The sequence below is a fragment of the Castor canadensis genome, chromosome 9 (assembly GCF_047511655.1).
Source record: "Castor canadensis chromosome 9, mCasCan1.hap1v2, whole genome shotgun sequence".
Taxonomy (NCBI): Eukaryota; Metazoa; Chordata; class Mammalia; order Rodentia; family Castoridae; genus Castor; species Castor canadensis.
The window spans coordinates 134,478,265-134,502,086 of record NC_133394.1 but is presented as its reverse complement, the minus strand read 5'-3'; the positions used below and the strand labels follow the sequence as shown (position 1 = coordinate 134,502,086).

The following is a 23,822-nucleotide window of genomic DNA, read 5'->3' as shown; positions in this document are numbered from 1 at the left end:
TATAAAAATAAATTAAAATAAAATGAAAAATAGAAAATTTTTTAAAAACCCAAAAAACCAAAAAACCTCCAAGTTCAAATGCAATGAAGTTTCAGTCTTAATAATTTGGGTGTCCATCTCAGTCTCCAATCCTGGAGATGGTGCCTCAGATGTTGTTCTGTAGTTGTCTCATCAAAGGGGACGCATAAAGTAGAACAAAACTACACACACACACACACACAAACCCCACCAAGTGTCCCACGTTCAAATGCAATACAGTTTCAGTAAGTTTTTCAGCATGCAGGTGTAATTCGGTTGTTCTCTCATCAAAGGTAGGGAGAAAAAGAAAAAAAAGAGTCTGGAGACAGTTCTGAGAATGGTATCTGTGGCTGTGGCTTGCCTGCCCACTGCTGTCAGCCTGCTGTTGCTGGCGGGTTATTTATGCAGATCTCAGGGGTGAGTTTAGTGCTCACCTGGCCCTGCAGGTTTTCTTTACTCAGAGTTCTCCTATGCGTGAGCCTCTGCTACAAACATTCCCCTTTCCAAGCACACTGGGGGAGGTGACACTGCACTTGCTTTCTCAGGCCTGCGTGTTTATTTACAGTTCATGTGGGAAGTGGGTCTTACCCCCCTCTCCTGTGCAGTTTTCCTCCCATTGCCACTTTCACAAGCTTTCCCGCTCCTGGTTGCTGGGCGCATGTCCCTGCTCCCGCCGGAGCCTCTCCGGCCCGCCCGGCTTGTTTATTTACAGTTCCGGGAAGGATTCCCTTCCCCCAATCTTTGGCGCTCAGGGTGCCCCACCCTCTTTCCTGCATGTCTTTATTGTTCTTATTGCTTATTAGTCAGTTTCTCTTTTTTCCCTGGGTGGGGGCCGGTCTGTCCAGGGGGCTATGCTGCTCTGGCCCAGGGTTGTCTGTGGGGGAACCACAGCACTGTGAAGCTCACCTTGTCCGCATCTTCCCAAGCCGTCTGGGTGCAGGCGACTGGGGCCCCGGGGGCCCTCCTTGTTTCTCCGTTTTACGTGAGGTGGAGATTCTCTGCGCTGGCTGGAGGTGTGGAGGGGTCAAAGTTTTGCCTTTTCTCAGTGGTTTTGCCTGCAAAGTGTGTCTCCAGCGTCTCTCCAAGATTTCACTATAGGAGGCATGCTTTCTGCTTCCTACCTCTAGCCGCCATCTTGGAATCCCCCCTGCGTCCCTTTCAATGCCTTCCAACTAGGAAATAGTAATGAATTATCTGATTTCATAAATGCTTAATTGCTTGTTTTTTCCAATTTTATATCCAGGTATTACTTTGTTTTTCCCGGGATACTTCTGTACTCAGTCACTTTGCATACAACAGTGCTTCACCACCGAAATCTTACATAAGAGGTAATATTTCAGCAAAATATTAAGCAGGTATTATTGAAGACTATGTAATCATGCCAAGAATGTTTGTCTATTTTATATCTTAAATTTGGGTTGCCAAGTTGTAAATTGTAAATCACTTCAGCTTTCTCTTAGATCAAGTAACCATCCTTTCACTTCTTTTACTCTTTCATCAGTGCCTAAGCAACAATTACAAATCACAGTTCCATGGTTCCCTGAAGTAGCATTTCAGGATACCATTTTTGTCTCTCCTGTTTGCTGACTCTTCTTTTGCTGCTTTTGTCATATCTGTTGATTTCTCTTTTCCTTTATAATTATGAGTTTATCACTAAGAATTTATTTCTCTTTTAGTTTTTTTTAACCTTCTGTGTTCCTGCTCCCAAAATGTTCTAAACATTAATTTTAAAATGTTTCCTTTTTATTAAGTGGTGAACACCCAGAACTGAATGCTCATTACCCTATTGTGTATGGTCCTGCTGCTGCTTCCCTGAAGAAAGAAACCCTTTCTAATGTATTTGCCTGGTCTGACCTACCTGCCTGATAGTTCTAACTCCTACCCTAGATCAGATCACATTGGCTTGTGTTGCAGTCAACTTAGGGCTTCTAACTTAGGGCTTCTAAAATGAGTGAATAGAAACATATTTAAAAAAAAACTGATTATCACATGGGATCAACAATGATTTTAAGACCCTCCATAGTTCATACAGTATTAACGTAGCTGACTTTCCTTCCTTACACAATATGCCATATTCATTCTAGCCTCCATTTAGTACCTGCATATGGAAGGCTTCTCATTCCTTCACCCCAAAAATCACAGGTCCTTGAAGAACTACCATGCATCTCACTATGTCTACCACCCTATCATCAATTTCTCTCTACTCTGAGACTCTAAAAATTTGGAGCCTGTTTTTAAAAGTTTGCAAACATAGTTTACAGTTTCATGGTTTAGTCTAGAATATAAATCACATGATTGAGATACTAAACCCCAACAAGAATAAAAAAGTTTTTTAATTAAAAATTTTGCTTTAAAACCCAGTATAAGAATGAATCACTTCACTAAACTCAAAGGTGTTAGAAAAACTATCAAGGTAAAAGCTACTTAAGATATTTGGTGGTATGGGTGAGGACTATATATAGCTCAGAGGTAGAGTACCTGCCTAACATGCACAAGACCCTGGGACTGATCCTCAGGATGTCCACAAAAAAGAAAGAAAAAAGGAAAAATGATATTTGCTGGAAGAGGGGAAAACTGTGAACCTTGAAACCTTTGAGAGGAAACTTCTTAAAATTCTGTTAAACATTTGATTACAGCAAATATACTTTTCTAGGACAATTCTGATTTCAAATATTTATTCGTATTTTCTGATCATATAAACTCTCTTAGGACTCAGAAAATATGACCACCATATAATTAAAGACATTTGATTTTTAGCTTTTTAGCACATTTTATAAAAATATAAACTAATGAGATGCTGCAAAGCTTAGGACTTTAATGATTAGGTTAGAATTATTTCTATTTAGCAAGACAGTTTTAAGCTTATAAACATATTCTTTTTGAGTACTTAAGGAGTTTGAAAGCATTGTTTTTTATATTCCTGATTTTAATTCTGAAAGGATTTGCTAATGTCAGAAGATTGACTGGCATATTTTCAAATTAATTCCATATCATGAAATGAAATAAAATTAGGCCCATTTTTAAAATTCCATTAATTATTGGTACACTCACATAATAAGTTGATTTTGTAATTTATTTTACTTAATCATATTGAAACTCTTTTCTTTTATAGGAAAACTAGGATTAGAAGACTATGCTGTTTTTTATCCACCAAATGGTAAGAGTAATACTATTGCTTCCTCTAGTGGGAAACGGGAAAATTACAACTTTCATACTAGGAATATGATTTCTTATTCTCTATCATTAAATAGAAAATAATTTATCTTTTATCATCTAAAATAAACCTTCCATAGATTACATTTTAATGACTTTTTCCACATTTGTGGTAGATTGGTGCTAAATTATACATATCCTCTCTGGTTCTGCTTGGAACCCGTAGTAAGTTTGAAGGAAAGCTGGATAAGCTTAAGCCTAAGTGAGGCATTTAGTTTTCCTCTGAAGAACACCAACTAGTTCCACTAGGGCCTTCCTTTTGGCATTGTTGGAACAGTGCTCTAGTCAATGGAATGGGTCACCTTGTGCTATACTTTATTGTTTTCATAATTTGACTAGGGTCGCATTTATGAAATACCAAGATTATTAAGAAGGATCACTAAAATAATCCATCTTAATGATATGAAGTTACCAAATATGACCTCATAGTTAATATTTAGATATTAAATATTCCCTTGAGATTAGACAGTTTTTAAGATATGCTTCTTGAAAAAGCTATATATAGCAGTCATTATGATAATGTTAAGTTACATCCTCAAGAAGTTCTTTTACTCCAGCAGAGTTAAGAACATGGGCTTTGTAATCCAGCAGACCTGGGTTCAGATCCCAGTTCTGCCAGCTCACCCTATGACCTTGGGTAAGTTACATGACTTCTGTGAACTTCAGATTCATCATATGGATAATAATTTAAGTGAGATATGGTATGTAAACATTAGCTTAGTGCCTGACATGTAGTGAGTGCTCAGAAAATGTACCTGTGATGAGTGTGTTTAACTCTACTGACCACTATGTCTAACCTCATAGTTGGTGTTCATGGCACTGTTTTCTCTCTGTGCCTTTCAAGGTGGTGCCCCCAGCTCCTTTCATGGGTCATCTACTTCTGCCTTACCCTTGTTCTGCTGCTCTTTTCTTTTCACACACTTACTAGGGGCTTCCATCTGTTTTCATGGGTCTATGTATATTTGTTAATTATTCTAAAATTTCTGTCTCCAATTCTGACTATTCTTGTGATTACCTAAAACTTAATATATCCCAACTCAATATTTTATCTTCCTATGCCTCCCAAAGGAAAAAAGTTGAATAAATTTTAAAAAAAACTATTCCTCTCTTAGTTAATTGCATTATTATCTACCCAGTAACTCAAAGCCTGAAACATGGTAGTCATCCTGGGTTCCTCTCAGTCTGTATTCCCCCTCATCTGATCAAGTCACCAGAGACTTCTCATTGCATCTTCCAAATATATCTGGGACCCTCTCTTCCTCACCATAACTGCTGCCTTGCCCTCCTCAGGCCTGACCATCTCTAGCTTATCAGTTGTAACGACCATCTAAATGGTCTGTCTTCCTTATCTTTTTCTAGTTTTGTTCTTTCTTTCACTCTGCAGTCTGAGGTATACATCTAAAATAAAAATTTAAAGATTGCTATTTTTCTAAAAGTTTTCTTAATGTTGAGAAGCTTAACATCTAAGCTTCTCAGCATGACATACATCTTATCTCTCCTACCCTTATTTCTCACTATTTCCTATCTCATTTTTTTACCACAGCAATAGCAAACTATTTCTTCTTCTTACACATAGTCACATACACTCACAAAATCATATTCTGCTTCCTACTTCATTCTCTCCTGTTCCCAGACTTAGAATAGTCCAGACCATCTTTCTTCAGCTGGCCATCATCAAGACTCAGTTCAGACATTAACCTCTTCAAGAAGCTTCCCTAGTCCCCCAGTGAGGTTAAGGGCCCTTCCTCTAGGCTCTCATAGTACCTGGTAAGAAAATCTTTAGTATCTCTTACTATATTATCTTGACATTGTTTATACTTTATCTCCCCCTCAATGTTGCAAGCTTTGGGAGGTTCAGGACCATATCTTTGTTTCATTTTTATTCCCCTACTATCTAGCATGTAGTAGTAAAGTAGTATTTATTTGAACTACATTAGATGCGTGTTAACTTTAACATGTATATACATATATACATAAATATATATACACAAATAATTGTTGCATCAATTATCCCAAGGATTAAGTTTCTGCTATTTTTTTATTTATCTAAGAAACAGAAAATAAGAAAAAGTAAAATACCCTTAGATACTAGCAAAGGAAAAAAAAAGATGTACATGGACTCAAGTTCAGTTTAGTTTAGAACGTATTAGCACTTACTTAACACACGTCTAACAAACTTGGTTTATGTCCGTTACAAAAATAGAAGCTGATACAGATATAAAAAATGACCAACAACAGTGAGAAGTGAAATTTAGAGACTTCACACAAGAAAATACAAAAACTATAAAACAGCATATCAGTGTGGCACTATTGTATATAAAAGCCAATAACCCTACACCCTTTAAAAGGTGTCACTAAGTTGTAGTATATTAGAATTTCAGATCTTTATCCTGAGTTTAAGGCATATGTATATAAAGTCATTATAATAATTGCAATAGTAGTTGTAGTAGCACCAGCTAACATTTTCTGAACAGTACTGTATACCAAGCATGTGTTAATTACATTGTATGTATTTAATCCTCATAATATCCTCTGAGGCAGACACTAATACTGTCCCTATTTGTAGATAAAGAAACTGAGGCACAGAATGTTAGCCTGCCTAATGGTGAGTGGCAGAGTCATGCTTTGAATCCAAGCTGTGTGACTTCAGCTGAAGTATTCTCATCACCGTGATCTCATGCCTCAGAAACTGATTGTTACTGAGGTGATCATAATGTCTTTTGGAAGAATTGAAGGTGGTTAATATATTGGCATAGCAAAAGATTATACATAATAGGTTCTAGAAAGATTTTTATGAGAAAAAACTAGTTTAATCCAAAGCATAATAAGCACAACTCTTCATAATTTAATTCTATATGATCATTTCTTCTTTCAGTTGTTTTAGAACATACCAGAATCAAGGAGTACTCTTTTCTCTAAGTAATGATTCTCAGGTTGCAGAACAACAGACACAAACCAATCTACTGTGCCTTTTTTTCCTTTATCTTAGGCAATACTAAGCTATGTTTTAATGTTACCTGCCTCGTTTTCCAGCCTCTGCCAAGAGTGTTACTTTGAAATCTCAAGGACATCTCTACCACTACTACCATCAAAACTGGCCTGGCTTTCTTGGCCAAAAGAGGCTGCCAGAGGCATTTGCCTGCAGTTGTCTGACACTTTTACTCCTTGACTAGCCCGGTGCTTGCAGAGCCATTGGTTTTGTCACCACCAATGGCCCCCACACACACATGTGATTACCTTCCCTAGATTGGAACTAATAGCCACTGTGGCACCAGGCATTACTTTCCTCTCATTTAAGGGCTCATTCGTGGATAGACTTTATCTAATAGATTGATATAGCAAAATTCTGAGCTGAGGGAGATAGATCACAGGAATTTTGTGAACTTTTAATGTATGTTGTTATTCACCTTGTATAAATTGTCTCTTTTGGTGGCATTGAAGTTTGAACTCAGGGCTTCACTAGACAGATGCTCTACCACTTGAACCATGCCCCCAGAACTAAATTGTCTTTCTTTATTCACTTGATAAATATTTATTTAGCCCTGCTCTGACTCACTACAAAGGTGAGTGGCACACAGGAAAGGACACAAGTAAGTCTGTTGCCAAGGAGCTCCCATGCTAGTAAAGGAGAGAAACAAGAGGAATGGTTGGAAAAAGTGACTTCAGAGAGTGATGAAGTAACCAATAAATGTAAGAAATTGAAGGGGTCGGGGAAGGCAGAGCTACTTTAGATGAGGAATGAGGAAAGGTGCTCTGAATAGGTGGAATACAACAGACACCAGAAGGTGCAGACTGAGCCATGCAAAACACTGGGACAAGAGCATTCCGGAGGGAATGCATGGCATGGTTAAAGGCCAAAGATAGGAATAAGCCTGCTGGTTTGAAGTGTGTGGCTGATAAGAATGAGCCAATAAAAGATAAGGTAGGAGAGGTAGACAATGGCCAGGTCAGGGAGGAAGATTATTAATTTTAAGACTTGTCTAGTAAGTCCAATGTCTAGGCTTCCTCAAGGACAGTTCCTATTAATTTCTTTTTGTTTTTTATTTATGGGCTTGACTCTGTGTCTTTGCATAACCACTATTTTTTTTTCAGTATTGAAAATTAGCTATCTGGCCAATAACTCCGGAAATTAGATTCACTCCCCTAGCCCAGAATTCATTGTTGCTTGTTGTATTTTATAGTTGTTTGTTTTATGATTCTTCTTTACTATTTGGGTTTTTTTTTTTTTTGTAGTACTGGTATTTGAACTTGGTGCCTTGTGCTTGCTACACAGGCACTCTACCACTTGAGCCACACCCCCAGTCCATTTTATAAACTATTTCTATAATGATTGTATTCGTCATCTTGTGTGCTCACTCAGCTGTCTGTTCCATTAGCTTATTAGTCAGCTAATGATTTGACAGAGATTTCCTTAAATATCTAGAACCAAAAAAGTAAAAGATTAGAAAACTAATTTTTTTGATTGCCAGGCACCAGTGGCTTACGCCTGTAATCCTAGCTATTCAGGAGGCAGAGATCAGAAAGATCACAGTTCGAAGCCAGCCCTGGCAAATTGTTCAAGAGACCTTATCTCAAAAAAAAAAAAAAAAAAAAAACCTTCACAAAACAAGGGCTGGTGGCTCAAGGGTGGTGGCTCAAGGTGAAGGTCCTGAGTTCAAACCTCAATACCACCAAAAAAGAAAAAGAAAAGGAAAACTCTCCCAGTCTTTGAAGATTGGCTTAGAGCAGGTCACTCCTTCAAGGCTTAGCCATGTCATTTACAACTGTCTTAGGCTTCACTTCCTTCTTGCACAGGGCCTAAAAGTCAGTCAGAGGTGAATGGCCAAGGTGCTCTCAGGTCTTTTCTAGAATCCCCCTGCATCCTATACATAGGAGCTTTTCAAAGCCCTTATTCCCTCAGATAGCTCCTTCCTGAGCCTCTTCCTTCACATGCTTTTCAGTCTGTCTAGTACTTGCCCCTTTGTTACTCCTTCTCCCTGGGGACTATAGCTAGTATATATGACTTTAAATGTTCTTGATAGATGCTGTCTGGAAAGCCACGTGAGTCCTGAGAAAGCCCTAAGACTAGGGAGTTGTACAAAAGCAAATCTGAGCCAGTCCTTTAGGTGAAAATACACAAGCACAATTTTTTTCTTATACAAGATCTGTATTGTTTCCTTTTGCACAAGCAAGCTACACCAGGAATGTGGGCTGTTGTTTTCATGGCTGCTGCCAAGCTGGCAAGTAGGGATGGTAGGTGGGTAAATTAAAATGTCATAATGCTCTCTTACCAAAATTCTTCCTTCATTAAGCATTCCCCTAGCTGTTGGAAGATTTTTATCAGATTCCAGAATTTATTTTTTAAAAAAAGAAAAAGTTGATTCTAACATGCTTGTCAGCTTAACCATTACTTTAGTGGAAGGATGGAGTTTGGGGGTTTATATTCCACTCTTCTTGGTCATGGCTCTTCTCCAATTCCTAATTAATACTTTTTTAAAAAAGCATCATAACTGTTTTATAGAGTAGAAGTGTGTCCCTAAAAGATTATCTCAACGAGAACAGGACTTTAATAATCTTTTTTTTAATTTATTTATTTTTATTCATATGTGCATACAATGTTTGGGTCATTTCTACCCCCTCCTCCCACCCCTTCCCTTACCCCCTCACCCTCCCTCTCCCTTGCCCTTATCTCTAATTTTGTTGTAGAGAGAGTATAAGCAATAATAGGAAGGACCAAGGGTTTTTGCTAGTTGAGATAAGGATAGTTATACAGGGAGCCCAACAGCACAGCAACTAAGAGATAGCATAGATAAATGGGACTTCATAAAACTAAAAAGTTTCTGCTCAACAAAAGAAATGGTCTCTAAACTGAAGAGAACACCCACAGAGTGGGAGAAAATATTTGCCAGCTACACATTAAACAAAGGACTGATAACCAGAATTTATAGGGAACTTAAAAAACTAAATTCTCCCAAAATTAATGAACCAATAAGAAATGGGCAAGTGAAATAAACAGAACTTTCTCAAAAGAAGAAATTCAAATGGCCAAAAAACACATGAAAAAATGCTCACCATCTCTAGCAATAAAGGAAATGCAAATTAAAACCACACTAAGATTCCACCTCACCCCTGTTAGAATAGCCATCATTAGCAACACCACCAACAACAGGTGTTGGCGAGGATGCAGGGAAAAAGGAACCCTCTTACACTGTTGGTGGGAATGTAGACTAGTACAACCACTGTGGAAAAAAATTTGGAGGCTACTTAAAAGACTAAACATTGATAGACCATTTGATCCAGCAATACCACGCTTGGGGATATACCCAAAAGAATGCGACACAGGTTACTCCAGAGGCACCTGCACACCCATGTTTATTGCAGCACTATTCACAATAGCCAAGTTATGGAAACAACCAAGATGCCCCACTACTGACGAATGGATCAAGAAAATGTGGTATCTATACACAATGGAATTTTATGCAGCCATGAAGAAGAATGAAATGTTATCATTTGCTGGTAAATGGATGGAATTGGAGAACATCATTCTGAGTGAGGTTAGCCTGGCCCAAAAGACCAAAAATCATATGTTCTCCCTCACATGCGGACATTAGATCAAGGGCAAACACAACAAGGGGATTGGACTCTGAGCACATTACAAAAGCGAGAGCACACAAGGGCGGTATGAGGATAGGTAAGACACCTAAAAAACCAGATAGCATTTGTTGCCCTCAACGCAGAAAAACTAAAGCAGATACTTTAAAGCAACTGAGGCCAATAGGAGAAGGGGACCAGGAACTAGAGGACTTTAATAATCTTGATGACCAGTAAATCAATATATCCAGTGTCTAGAATCATGCATGGCATAAAGTCTGTGCTCAGTAAACACTATTGAATGAGGGAGCAAATGAATGGGGAATGAGTAGAATTTGGTTGAATAAGAATAGAAATAAGGAGATTTTTTTTTCCCTAGACTTATAGGAAAAATACACATAAATCTGGCTGAGACTTAATTACAAGTGATTTTCTTAAAAATCATAATTTGCTGATGCATTAGTTTCTTACAAGTCAGGAGAAAATGATTGCTAAAGAACATTGGATAGGGAAGTTTCGGGGCTCTGGAACAGAGATGACCAACAGAGGCCATTTCTGCAACACACACATTTCCCAGGGAACACTTGGCAGTGTCAGTGCCAAAACTTGTCACGCTCCCCAGAAGAATGGGGGAATGTTGCTGCTAACATCCTACAGCACACAGGATGCCTCGTATAACAATGATTAGGGAAAGGCTTTTGGAAAAAATAATGGAAATATATTATCTTAAATCTCCTTGAAAGTGTAATGTTGATAAATTTCTAGGTACTTTGTCATCTATATTAATTAAACAAATTTAAAACATCTCATAATCCAAAATCCATTTGAAGTGTAAACTTAGACATAAGTAGAAAACCTCAAAAATTTAATGTCAAGCATGATTTTTTTTCAGGTCAATATTTAAATCTGAGTATATTTTGATGTTTTGGAAAGTTCTAATATGAAATAAAGTAACAAAGTTATAGTCTGAAGTTTTAATTCAGAAAGATAATAGAAATAGCTTTAAAAAAAAACCAATTTATCCATTGTCTAATGTCTACTTTTCCTGACCTGTAGGTTATACATTGAATGAGAATAAACAGAGGAAATGGTTGTTTCAACAAATGAATGAAATAAATTATACTAAATAATCCCAAATGGGATTATTGCTTTCAGCTGGGGTGAAGTTGAAGCGAAGCAGATGTGAGAGTTACAGAGACAGTGAGAAATGGGAAGGAAAATATTTAGTAAGCACAAAGTATGCTAATATTTGGGATATTTTCTGAGTCATTTACTATTTATATCTCATCTGGTTCAAGATTTATTGTTGTTGACAATGTTTGCCATTCTGAGCTTTGGCAAAGGTCTATTAATCATGTCTTCATACAGTTACTTATAATATATAGAATAGGCAGTTAATATTTCAGACTTTCTTCAGATACATAAAAGAAGGCAAGGATCTTAAAACAATCACTCATAGCAGGCTCATGAAACTTGGAGGCCAGATCCGAAATGTGTCCCCAGCATCCTGATCCCTGTCAGAAGCACACTCTTGGATGATAGCCAGGTGAATGAAACTTGACTCTTGAAAGGCTTAAGTGATGAGAGGCAAAGGAAAGGATTTTGAAGGAAAAAAAAAAAAAAACTGGCCAAGAACATAACAGCTTGTAAGATCAAAGAAGTGTTGTAGGTGGTATGTACCCTAGAGTGTTAATGGATTTTGCATTGCTTCTTAGATCTCCTGCTTTTGTTTGCCAGAATTTTACTTTTTCCTTCTTCAGCAGCACAGACTATATATCCCTTTTTGGAGCTATAAACTCTAGCTAATCTTGGCTAAACTTAAGTGTGCCCTTATCTAATTCAGGCAAAAAATGATTTTCTTAGGTTTAAGCTCATACTTACACTTAAATGTGATGCCCTCTCTTCTGAGAGCATAAAATAGCTATGAGTTACACTGAGAATCTGCAGTGTAGTGAACATTATACTTTACACTGTACACTTTAAATACATTAACTCATTTGTGCTTTAGTGCAACCCAGTGAAGTCGGTCTTGTTTATCTGCATTTCAGAAATGAAAATACCAATTCAGAAAGGGTTGGTAACTTGCCAAAGTTAAACAGAACTTGAACTCATGTCTATATGACCTCATTTATCATTTATTCTTTCAACTCTGAGTTGTTGAGTCCTCTATTCCATAATGTAGTTATTTATAACTGAATTTTATACTTTAGAATTTTATTTATAAACTTTGTTGTATTATAAACACTCAAAATTTCCATCATTAGCAATATATATTGAGCATCTCACTTGTAGGACATATTATTCTCAAAGATAACATGCATTAATACATACTGTGAAACATGGTCCTTGCTTCAAAGAACTTATAACCTAGTTGTTTACATAGCAGCTATTGATTTCAGAACTTGAGGTAAACGTAGTGAAAGTGTGACTAACCATGAGTAATCTTGATACGTACAATTCTTTTTGCTGTTTGCAGCTCACTGATTCATTCATTATAAGCTTCCTTATTAAAAGGGCCCTGTCCTGATTATGGTGTTTCTAAACTTAGCAGATCCTTAATGTTTGTATAAGAAGAAAATAATAACAACATCTTCATTTTTGACATTAACCTACTTGTTGAAATGTTTATGCAGCGGCTTAACAGAGGAAGGCAAAATTGTTTTTGAAGTGAGAATATAGGGATTTTACATAATAGTAATATGTTTTGAGATTTAATATTTATAAAGATATAATATGTTGCTTTCATTTCTGTAAGGCATCAAAATATGTCTCTTTATTGACTTATTTTTCTCCAAATTTTTCTTTCATGTCAATATATTTTTTAAAAGTTAGAAAGCCAAGATAACTTTTTTTTTGCTCAGTCTATGATTAATAAAGGAAATAAAAATGAAGCATCAAAGACAGTACATTTGAAAATGGTAGGTATTCCCAAGAAGAAAGAGACTCAACCAAAGACATGGATTGAGAGAGAGAGAGAGTTGAAGAAGTAAGATGGTTGTTGATCTCTCTTTCTAAGGGTCCCCTAGACTTGGAGCTGAAGTGCCATTAGGAATACATATTGACCTTAAATTTCAGCTAATCTAGTTTCAATTTTTAGTTTCTAGCTTGGCACCTATCTCTCACACCTGTAATCCTAGCTGCTCAGTAGGTAGAGATCAGGAAGATAGTGGTTCAAGGTCAACCCAGGCAAAGAGTTTGTGAGACCCTATCTCAAAAATACCCAAGATACAAAAAGGACTGATGGAGTGGCCCAATTGGTAGAGCACCTGCCAAGCAAGCATGAGGCCCTGAGTTCAAACAAACCCCAGTACCTCCAAAAAAATGAAATAAAATTTAGTTTCTAAAAAGCAAAGGACCTTTAAGTTGGTCAAGAATCTTGCTATTGGAAGATGATCATATGTCTTCAATTCTCACAAATTTTTCTGCATTTACTTTTGACATAACAGTTAACATGAATTTTAATGAGAGTCTTCGAGGACAGTTGTAGTCCCTTTACATGTCAGGTTACCCAGCTGGTCTGCATTAAGTCCACAAGTGGAGTTCTGATCTCCTGAATAGAGACCAATTCTTCTCTCAGTGGTCCTCTATTCATCATTTATTCATCTATCCACCCATTTATTCACTTAGCAAAAATGTATTCATCATTCATTCTGTGCATGACCCCATGAGATGTATATAGAGAATAAAACACATTTCTGCCATCTGGAACAATCTGTTAAACAGCTAATTATAACACAAAATATAGTGAAATTACAGTGTTGGAAATAAGAACAACGTGCCATGAGAAAGAGCATTCAATTATGATTAAGAGATCAGGAAATTTCTTTTGAGATTATAGCTCACCTTAGTAAGGTTTTGATAAGGCTGAGTAGTATACAGAATCATCAAACGCAAAGCTACAAAAGTATGAATGTACATGATGAAATCCGCTGTGATAATCTTGTGTGGCTAGACCACAAAGGACATGGACTCAGGATGGTATAACAAAGGGAAAACAGATGTACCTCGGGCCATAGGACATCATTATGAATATTTAAGGTCAGATCAAAGGTTTTGAATTCCATTCTGTAGACACTTAACCAATATTACAAGGTCAGAATGTGAATTTCATAAATACAAGGACAATGTCATATTCATTTTAACGTTCAGAGGCTACAGAACAGGTCTTAGAATACTGGTTAATTGGACAAGTTGGAGCTAAGCAGGTATGTGATGGATGGATGAATGATCAGTGAAAAACCATGAGTATTGAGCTTTTTTTGTGGTCTCAATATTTTCAAAAAATAACTCAAGCTATTTCAAAAGTCGGTTGAGAAGCTGAGAGTTTGGAAGAAAGACAAAAAATTAGGAGGCTCTTGCAGAACCATACATAAGTTTATCAGGGCTCAGTTACAAAACCTAGAAGAAAGTAAAGAAATAAAAGGTTTAAAATGGTGAAAACAGATTCTCTAGGATTTCTTATACTCATTCTATAAGCATTCCATGGGCACTGTGATTATCTCTGGGGATAGAGATAAATAAGAAATACTTTCTGTACCCAAATTTATTTGTTGGTAGAGAGAAAAGTAAAAACTGATTGTAGGACAATAAGGGAAGAAAAGTAATATACATAAAGTACTATCTTTGTATCAACTATTATGCTATATTACATACATTATTTAATCCTCACCATCTCATAGGTATTGTAACCACTTCATAGATGAATGCAGGGAATAAGTACAAATGGAGGCCACCTATGATAAACCTGAATATTAAACATTATAAATCAGACTAATAAACTATTAAAATCTACTCTGTTTTCTTGCCTTGACACAGATACCTTCATAAAAACATGGTAGAAAGCCAGGTTCAAATTCAGAATTCTCATATTCCTGGCAGCCCCTTCTCATCTTGTACAGGTTTCACACTTCCACAAATAGCCACTCTTTGGTCACCACTATGTCCTGGAATACATACTTATCAGGAGGGTTGTGCCACCAGAAAGAATATGCAAACCCTGAAAACTAGCTTAGGGTCTTTGGAGCTGAGAAGTTCAGAGTTTTTGGTACATGAAGTGTGATCTGTAAGGAAAAATGTGAGCTATGAGTGTGGGGTCCAGCCAGAGCAGGACCCTTAGACAAAGCCCACCTTTCTTAGTCTAACAGGAAACAGATTAAGTAATTTATCTATATGACTGTAGGCAGAAAGTTGTGGAGCCAGAAATACATAGTGTAGTGCTGTCTGGATGCACAGAGGAGTGGAACCTCAATTAATTGGGGCAAATAGCTTGTACAGGAGTACCCATTAATTAATTGCTTGGGGGTGAGGAGTAGCGGACATTGGGAGATTTTTCTGGGAGGAGTATTGGTTAAATTTTTGAAAGGGTGAGTCAAGGATAGGACTGGAGATAAAGGAAAGATAGCCCTGTCTTGCACCCAGAGACTGAAGGAGTGGCTATCAGTTTTGGTGTGTTTGTGGGGTAAGGAAGAGGAATGAAGCTGCTGGCATTGTATTTGAAGAGTTAAGTGCCCAGATCCTACTAGGATCCAAAGGGAGCATATCACATTTAGATTTCAGAGCCAAAGGAAAACTAGAGAGCAAAACTGGTTTAAAGATTTCTTCTCTGAATAATAGGGAGGTGCTGAGCTGTTTATGGAAATAGCATCCAAAGAAAACTTGGGATACTTGTCTTTTACAGTTGGGTTATAGATCAATAATGAGAATACTAGTAGAGGGAGAATGAAAACAAGTATGACAGAGTCTTGGAAGGTAACTATGTTTAAGGAGTGGGCAGAAGAGAGAATAATCTAAGAACAAAACAAAAACAAGAAAACCTAAGCATCCAGTTTCTGAGAGATGAGGAAGTTGATCTGTGAAGTGCCATTAGCACCATGGTAGGATCAAGCTCGCAAAGGAGCTTTCAGTTGCTGTGAGACCATAAACTATGGCACACAGAGCAGAGGCTCCTGGATTTAGCAATCAAAAGTAAGGGAGATAGGGGTGGAAAACAGTCTGTATCACTAAGGGTATGTAAGAAAGTATAGGAGAAAGTATGGTTCTCAAAAATGTTAAGCTTGGGCTTCAAAGGAAGGAGAGAGAGTTTACATTTGTTTGATGGTAAAGTAAGTAAGATCTGAGAAGAAAATGGGCTTTTGATGATGGTGTAATATCTTTAGTTGAAAAGTTGCTATGAAATAGGAGAGGCTAAAGATAGGAAAATTTTGATGGGACCTATCCATCCCTTGCCATTGTGCCTCCATTAGTAGGAATAAAGAGATAGATAGTCCACCAATATCCACTTTAAACTATGTGCAATAAACTAATCTGCTGACAGCCATCATAGGAAGCCCAGAGCTTCCGGGTCATCCCTTATCAGTGATTCTCACCTGCACAGCTTCAGTGACTCTTTTATCAGTAAGGTTTTCTCTGCCCTTCTCCTGGCTCTCCTCATTATCCCTCTTCTCTCCATTATTTTTCTTCCTAGCACTTGTCACTGTCAGACATGTATATTGCATTATGATTTCTTTCCCTAATAAAAAGTCAGCTCCAGTCCTTAAAATAGCATCCAGCACATAGTAGAAGCTTAATATATACTTGTTAAATGATGCATCTAAAAGGCAGGGATAATTGATGGAGCAAGATTCCAAAGCAGAGTTTGGCTTTGGAATAACCAGACAGATATAAATTTTAAGTTTTGCTGGCCACAAATGGTCTCTGTCCCATATTATTACTTGTTTTGTAAATAATCACGTAAAAATGTAAAAGCCATTCTTAGTTCCTAGGCTTCACATCAACAAGTTGCTAAGTGTCCATAGCTGGCTAACAGCTGTAAAAGTCAAGGAAACAGGATTCAGTGATGATGTTAGTGCTTTAAAAGTATTGGGATATGTTGCCCTGTGAAACTAAAAGTGAGAGGGAAAAAATGAAGGAGAAAAAACTGACAAGTCAGAAACTTCATGACAGTGATTCAGCCTCCTAATACCAGGAAGAAATGTCCATGAATAGGTGTTGAACATGTGAAGAGTGGGAAGCTCTTGAAAGAATAGGGTGGCTAATCAAATAGAAATGAACGAGAAACTTGTTCAGCAACACAGAATTCAGCCAAAGTTGGGCAATATAAATCTGCGTACTCTCTAAGACTAGGCGGACATGGGAATGGTAGATCCTGATAACTGTGGGGTTCAAAGCTCAAGATGATGCTGCAAGGCTTCTGAGGCTGACAGGCCTGGCATTCTACTTCAGAATGATAATTGGATTTTCTCCAGACTATTTTAAATAAGATTAGTTCTAGAAATAACAAGAAAAGGAATAGTTTATGAAAGTTAATATCAACAATTTATGTTTATTACAGGCCTAAGCTATTTATTTATTAGCGGCAAGTTTAAGCCATTATCTCACTTAATCATTCTAAGTAGAGTCTAGCATTATCTCTGATTTAGCGTTAAAGGAACTGAAGCTTGAAACAGTTAAGAAACTTACTCAAAGGCACACAAAGCTCTTAAGTGACAAAACCAGATTAGCCAACGAAGTCTGGCTGACATCCAGTTTTGCTTTTCACTTACTGCAAAAGGATAATGATTAATGAACTGATATCAACATTGAAGGAGATTTCTACTGACAATTACTGTCCTCACCCTGCTTTGATCAGCATTTTTATATTGCCTTAGATGAGGATATAGTGTCCATGTCAAATTTTTCAGTAATGTGGAACTAGGAAGAATAAGGAGCACATTAGTTAACAGAATGAGAACCAAGAATTATCTGTAACTGGAATGGTTTACCAAAGAAGAAATGTAACAGAGATAAGAATATAATCCTTACTTAGGTCCAAAAACAACTGCCCAAATGCACTGTCTTAGCTGTGGGTGTGTAGGGAAGAAAAAAATGCTTAGAGGTTTTAGTCATCCACTTTTAAGGACTGTGGTGGTCTGCAGCTTGTCCAGAGGAAAATAAAATGTGAAAGCTATTTAGGACCACTTCATCTGAAGAACAATTCAAGAAATTCATAGTCTTAGAGAAAAAAAAGTCTTGATCATGATGGGGTTGTGGAGACAGCAAATATTTCTGAAAGTTTTCATATACTATAGAAAATAAATTAGATTTGTTCTTTGAGATCTTTATAGTGAGAACTAAGAATAAGACATACCATTATAGAGAGCCAGAGTTTGACTCCAAATGAGAAAGAACTGCCCCCAAATCAAACCTGTTCAAAAACTGTACTGGTTGCATTGGAAATTAATGTACCTCTATTTCTGGGCATGTTTTAAACTGAGCCTCAACTATCATTTCCTAGAAGTTACTCTAGGTGACCTGCCAACACCAGGTTTTTTGCCTCTGAACATGTCAGGTGAATAAAACATTTCTACACTGTTTTTCAAAGAAGTAAACCTCTCAGCTTTCTTCTGTACTGTTTTCCAATTGATTTAGTACACTTAAATAGGTACACATAGTACAATGGAAATTGTTTTTATTTGGTTGTGATTTTCCACTTAAGAGTATAACAAGATGTTTAGCACACTATGGTTAGGTTTTGAGATTTATTTGAAAAGGATATGTATGTTACTTATGTATAATATTTGCCAAAGGTTATACTGAATTTGTGTAACATATTCCTGACAATATTTCTTCCTAACTGCTCTCATGATATAATTTTTTAGTAAGTTCACTAAACACCTGTGTTTTCTATAAAGTAATGTTTACAAGAAGTACCTTGTAAAATTCACTAATCCTTTAACAGATTGCATTCTACTAAGTGGAACGAAGTTGTTTTAGAAAGAATGCTGTTGACTTTAAAACCATTAATTAGTTCTCAAACTTAGTTCTGCGATCTGCCTTGCCATATTTTTATCCTGTTTTTTGTAAGTATATATTTAGTTGTAATTGCTTACATTATTAACAGAAAATTAACTGTGTATATTTTTGAAAACATCTAGTTTGCTTTTCTAAGAGTGTTAAGAAACATTTTATTGGTTACCATAATAAGTCTTTCTGATATTCATGAACAAAATTGAAGCAAAAAATAGAAACCTTTCTATTTACAGTTTTAATCCCTTAAAGTTTACTTAATAAGCAGAGGCATATATCTGTGTATGTATATATATATTTACTTATTAAAAAGAAATACTTTTTTATTTTTTAGGTGTAATACCTTTTCATGGATTTTCCATGTATGGTAAGTTGGGTTTTAAAATATTCATTGTTTTTATTACACTTTGGATATTTAAACATAAAGATTATAAATTAGAGATTTTAAAGATTAAAAATAGAGAGTAATCACAATTGTTTAGGTGATGATTTCTCACTAAATTAGAGTTAGAACGTATTGTGAAAGTTGTTCTGAGTTTTATCATCTTCTAATCCAGTGGAATCAAGACACACATTAACATTTAACTCTAATAGGTGTAAAATCAGGTTACTTAAATCCTGAACTGATTCTCATTTTTTTTTTGGGTGGGGGTGGGGGGTTAGTACTGGAATCTTGAATTCAGATTCACACTTGCAAAGCAGGTACTCTACTGCTTGAGCCATGCCTCCAGTCCCTTTTGTTCTGTTAAAAGTGACTTTTTAACAGAACAAAAAGTTTTGTTTTGCACAAGGGATCTCTTTAACTGTTTGTTGCTGGGACTAGCCTCAAACCAGGATCCTCCCAATCTCAGCCTCCCAAGTAGCTAGGATTATAGGTGTGAGCCACCAGTGCCCGGCTTTGAACTGATTCTCATATGAGTCTTTTAAAAATAATAATAATAATATGTCAGAATGAATCTGAAGAGAGAGACAGCACTGAGTTTAATCTCGTGATTTCTCCAGACAACTGGTATGCACATGACAGTTATATTGGAGCACTGGAGCATCGTCAGGCAATCACAGGGGCGGGCTGGGGAGCTTTGAGTGCCTTGGGGCCTCACATGTCATTGAATGAGAAATGCAAGAAGCTTAACAAAGATTAGCAAGAGGAGGGATGCTCTATGCCATAATATCACTTAATTTTTTAATTTTTGTGTTATATCTAAACTTATTATTGTTGTCTCCTTTACTTCTATCCCTTACCTTTAGAATATACAGAAGTGCTTTAATGTTTTACCTTTGTAACAAGAATCAGCAATAAGTTAATACTTTTCTTTGTAAAATCACCTCCATATTCAAGATCATACAGACATGGTGAATGACATAACATAAAACCTTTAAAACTAGCATACAGTGAAAATAAATACAAGGTACCTAGGGGCTTTACCTTATGCTATCTTGATGGTGCTGGTCACAGACTTGAACTACAGCATACTCTATTCTCTTTAGCCATCAAAATTTCACAACATGACATACAATATTATACTGACCCTCTAGCATACTTCTCTTTTGTAAATGTCTGTAGTATCTAAAACATAAACCCTAAAGAGTTTAGGAATATAAATGTTTACCCCTAACAATAAAATGTTAGCCTTTTTATTGTAATAATTCTAGCTGCATGAATTTTTCAAATAGTTTTTAGTGACTTGAAGGATACTTGATTTCATAATCGTCTGGCAGTTTTTAGCACTGAGAATGCATTGCTGAGTGAGGCTCCACCTGTTCGTGCTCGTGGATATTTCAGTAGGCGAAGGTTTCTGCAACTAAGAGGGAGATGTTGGCTAAAGAAGCAGAGGGTGCAAAATATTTGATGTAGACTTCATGTATATTATTTTAGAAAACTATTTAGAGCACCCACAAATACTTTAGTAGCAGCTACTTACTTAGAAGCAGTGCACTAGAATATTCACAAATCTTCCTTAAGGTACTCTAGTTAGTAAGTAGTTCACTACTTGAGTTTCTGAGTGCTTTTCAATTGTAATCCTTATTTCTTTTTAAAATCCGTTTTGTCTATTTCAAACTGCCTTCTTATGTTCCATTTATACAGATTAATAAAGTTTTGTCATAGCATATTATGAGTCCATAAATAAGTTCCTATAATACATAGTGTAATTAGTTAAAAAGTTAATGAGCCAAATTTATTTTTACGAGAGGACCAATAGGGAAATATGCTAGGAGAAAATTAAGTCATGTAGATTTTTAAATATTACACAGTGGAATATATAATGTAAGAATATGCAACATAAAATTGCAGTATCTAGAATAATAATTTTAGTTTTTTTGGTATTACATATACCTGTAGAATTGTGTTAATTTTTAAATTCTTTCTTTATTCCTTTAACAGAAATTATCATAAGTAATTACAGAACTCATAAAATCTGCAGATTCAGATTACAGTTTTTTATGTATCAGTAACTTTAAACATTAGAGGGAAAAAATATCATTTTGAAAGTATAAATAAATTCCAAATTTGTATTTTGAATTTATATTAATACCATGTATTCATGTCACATTGCCTTTTCTTAGTTTGTTACTGCAGTTAAAACATGAATTGTTATATTAAAATATGTGGACTACCCTAATTTGGGCTACTTTAATAAGTAGCCATTTAATGCTAAGTTTTAACAATCATTTTTGAAGGGGAAGGACATGCTGTCTATTTGAACTTTATATCTACATATATAAAATATCTATGTTATACATTTTTCTCCATATATAAGTAATTTTATATTTATTTAGACACTAGCTCCCCTAAAAGTAATTTGTTTCTCTTTTGCTCTTCAGTAAAAGTCAAATTTCTCATTTGCAATGCTAGTTTTGAATGACTGACTCATCAGCAATACTATGTCACTGCCTTTTATCCCAGACAATTGAATTTTTGTAAGCATTGAAAATATTTTACTATTTTCCATTTCATTTTGTCAAAAAGAAGAAAGCTAAGTGAACCCACTGGTTTCCCTTCTTACTAATGCCCACTGGCCTGAGGGATGTACCAGAGATTGCAGAGCCCCAGAATTTCTTAGGTGTCCACTTTGTATCATTTGAAGACCCTTATAAGCAAGGCATTTTTGTTAAAATTAATATATAGGTAATGCAGTTTTGTGTATCTGCATTATAAACACATTTATACTGCCTAAAATTTATGAGCTTTGGAAAGATGGCAAGTATGACCATGTTTGTCAGCACAGAATAGTCCCCTGGTCAGGTCAGGGTCTGAGATCAGAACTTTCTGTGACATCCAGCTGTGGGTAGTCTGATTGAGTTGACCTACCTGTGTTTAATTGCCAGCAGCTGGGTGCAAAAGATAATGTAATTCAATACTCAGTAGAGAAATCCTCTGCCTGAGGATTCATTTTAAGTCGGAGAAAACTCAAAATGATACGTAGAGATATATCAATATATGCCAGTAATGTAATGGTGTTACTGAAATTTTTTATTTTCAAATTGAATTAATTGAAGACCTTGGTTCTAAAAAGGTATCATCTCATATTTTACATTCTTTGCTTCCAAAATTTAAAACTTTGAAAAGTGGCTTGAATCTTTTGTGAGACAAAGGAAAAATGAGTTACCTGTATTTGGGAGACTGAGGCGGGAGAAGCCTGGGCTAGAGAGCAAGACCCCATCTCAAAGAGAAAAAAAAAAAAGATTTGCCTGATTGTCACTTTCTTATTACTTCAGTCTTATAAAGGAGAGACTTGACTTCATGTAGTTCTTTAAAGTTACTTGGAATTTTTAGTATCCCTCTGTAATTCCATTGCATCATTCTTAGTCTACTGTTAATTTGGGGTTATAATAGTTTATAACTTACTCCTTTCTTTATGATATTTAATACCTGAACTTTCACATGTAGGTATATTCCCTTTTCAAAATTAACAAGCAATGTATGTACTATTTTAAACTTATCTATCAATAAATATGATTACTATAAAATACTGATCTATTTGTTCGTATGTCATGAACTTATTTTTAAATTTTTAGTAGTTCTCAATATTATCAATTAATTTTTTTCTTTCAGTTGCACCACTTTGTTTTCTATACCATGAACCTTACAAATTGTATCAGATATTCCGTGAGATGTATGTGCGTTTCTTCTTCAGACTCCATTCCATCTCTTCTCATCCTTCTGTAAGTTCATGGAAAATTAGATCAACTCAGACTCTAATCTGTTCTTTCCTTTAAGAAAAAGTCTCCTCAAATTATGAAAGCATAAATTTTAATTTGTGATGCCAAACAACATGTTCCTATAGGATAAATGAAAGGGAAGAAGATGCTATTTAAATATTTTTTTTCATAGTATCTAGAGAAAAAAACACCTCTTATTGGCTAAACTTAAATCTTCATGTAGAATGTCTGCATTGTTGTCTTTGATTCATTACTGATTTCCTCCCCTATGAAATGAGGTTGGTGATACTTCATCTGTGGTGCTGTAGAGATGTCTGCAATGCGCCCAGGGTAATGCCTTGGCTCATAGCAGGAGCTCAATAAATAAATGCCGCGTTATTGTTGTAATTACCATCACCTTTTTCAGTGAAAATCAAATATTTATTTGTCTCTTGTTTTTCAACTTCATATTTGGTTAATTATCAGTTATTATACTAGATATTTTCTTATTCAATGCAAAGGTCCTTGGACCTCAATACGAGAGAGTCAAGGAAAAGCATATTGGTAGTTGAACACTTTTACTGTTTTATTTTCTGCTCCTACATCATATTCCCAGCCCCACATAAACCCAAGTAAAGAAATGTTTATTCATTTTTGCTTGTCCCTTCTTGGACATGCTTTGTTCTGCTTGTGGGTAACTCGGCTGCCTCCCCATAGGAAACATTAACTTGGTATATATGTCAGAGCTACCAAATTTCTCCAGAGAGGAGACTGTTACTGCTACTAAATTAGCTAGCTGTTTTTTATCCCCCAAGTTTAATACTATGTATTTTTATTCCACTATCATTGTCTCCAGTTTTGCTTTCCTGCATTGCTAGTGAAAGCTGGCAGATAACAGAATTCTAGAATGTCACAGATAAGCAAAGGAAGCACCACCAGTTACCTTGGGCTTCTTCCTGTTAACAAGTTGATTTAGTCATTATCTTACACTAATGTTAATCTAGAATAATCAAAATATTAATAATACTCTTTTCTAATATCTCATTGTAAGCATCAAACTTTTACTCTTATATTGTGTACCTTCAGAGTTTAAAGAA

The 23,822-nt window shown here is 36.0% G+C and overlaps 1 protein-coding gene across 4 annotated transcripts in view; it reads left to right on the top strand.

Moving 5' to 3' along the window:
* Positions 1-23,822, top strand: part of Tbc1d19 (TBC1 domain family member 19) — a 151,079-nt gene that overhangs the window by 93,398 nt on the left and 33,859 nt on the right. For all 4 annotated transcript variants that reach the window (XM_074042503.1, XM_074042504.1, XM_074042505.1 and 1 more), the window contains exons 14-17: positions 1,262-1,346; positions 3,131-3,175; positions 18,920-18,952; positions 22,640-22,749. In XM_074042503.1, coding sequence (XP_073898604.1) covers positions 1,262-1,346; positions 3,131-3,175; positions 18,920-18,952; positions 22,640-22,749 — 273 coding nt within the window. The remainder of the gene's footprint in view (positions 1-1,261; positions 1,347-3,130; positions 3,176-18,919; positions 18,953-22,639; positions 22,750-23,822) is intronic.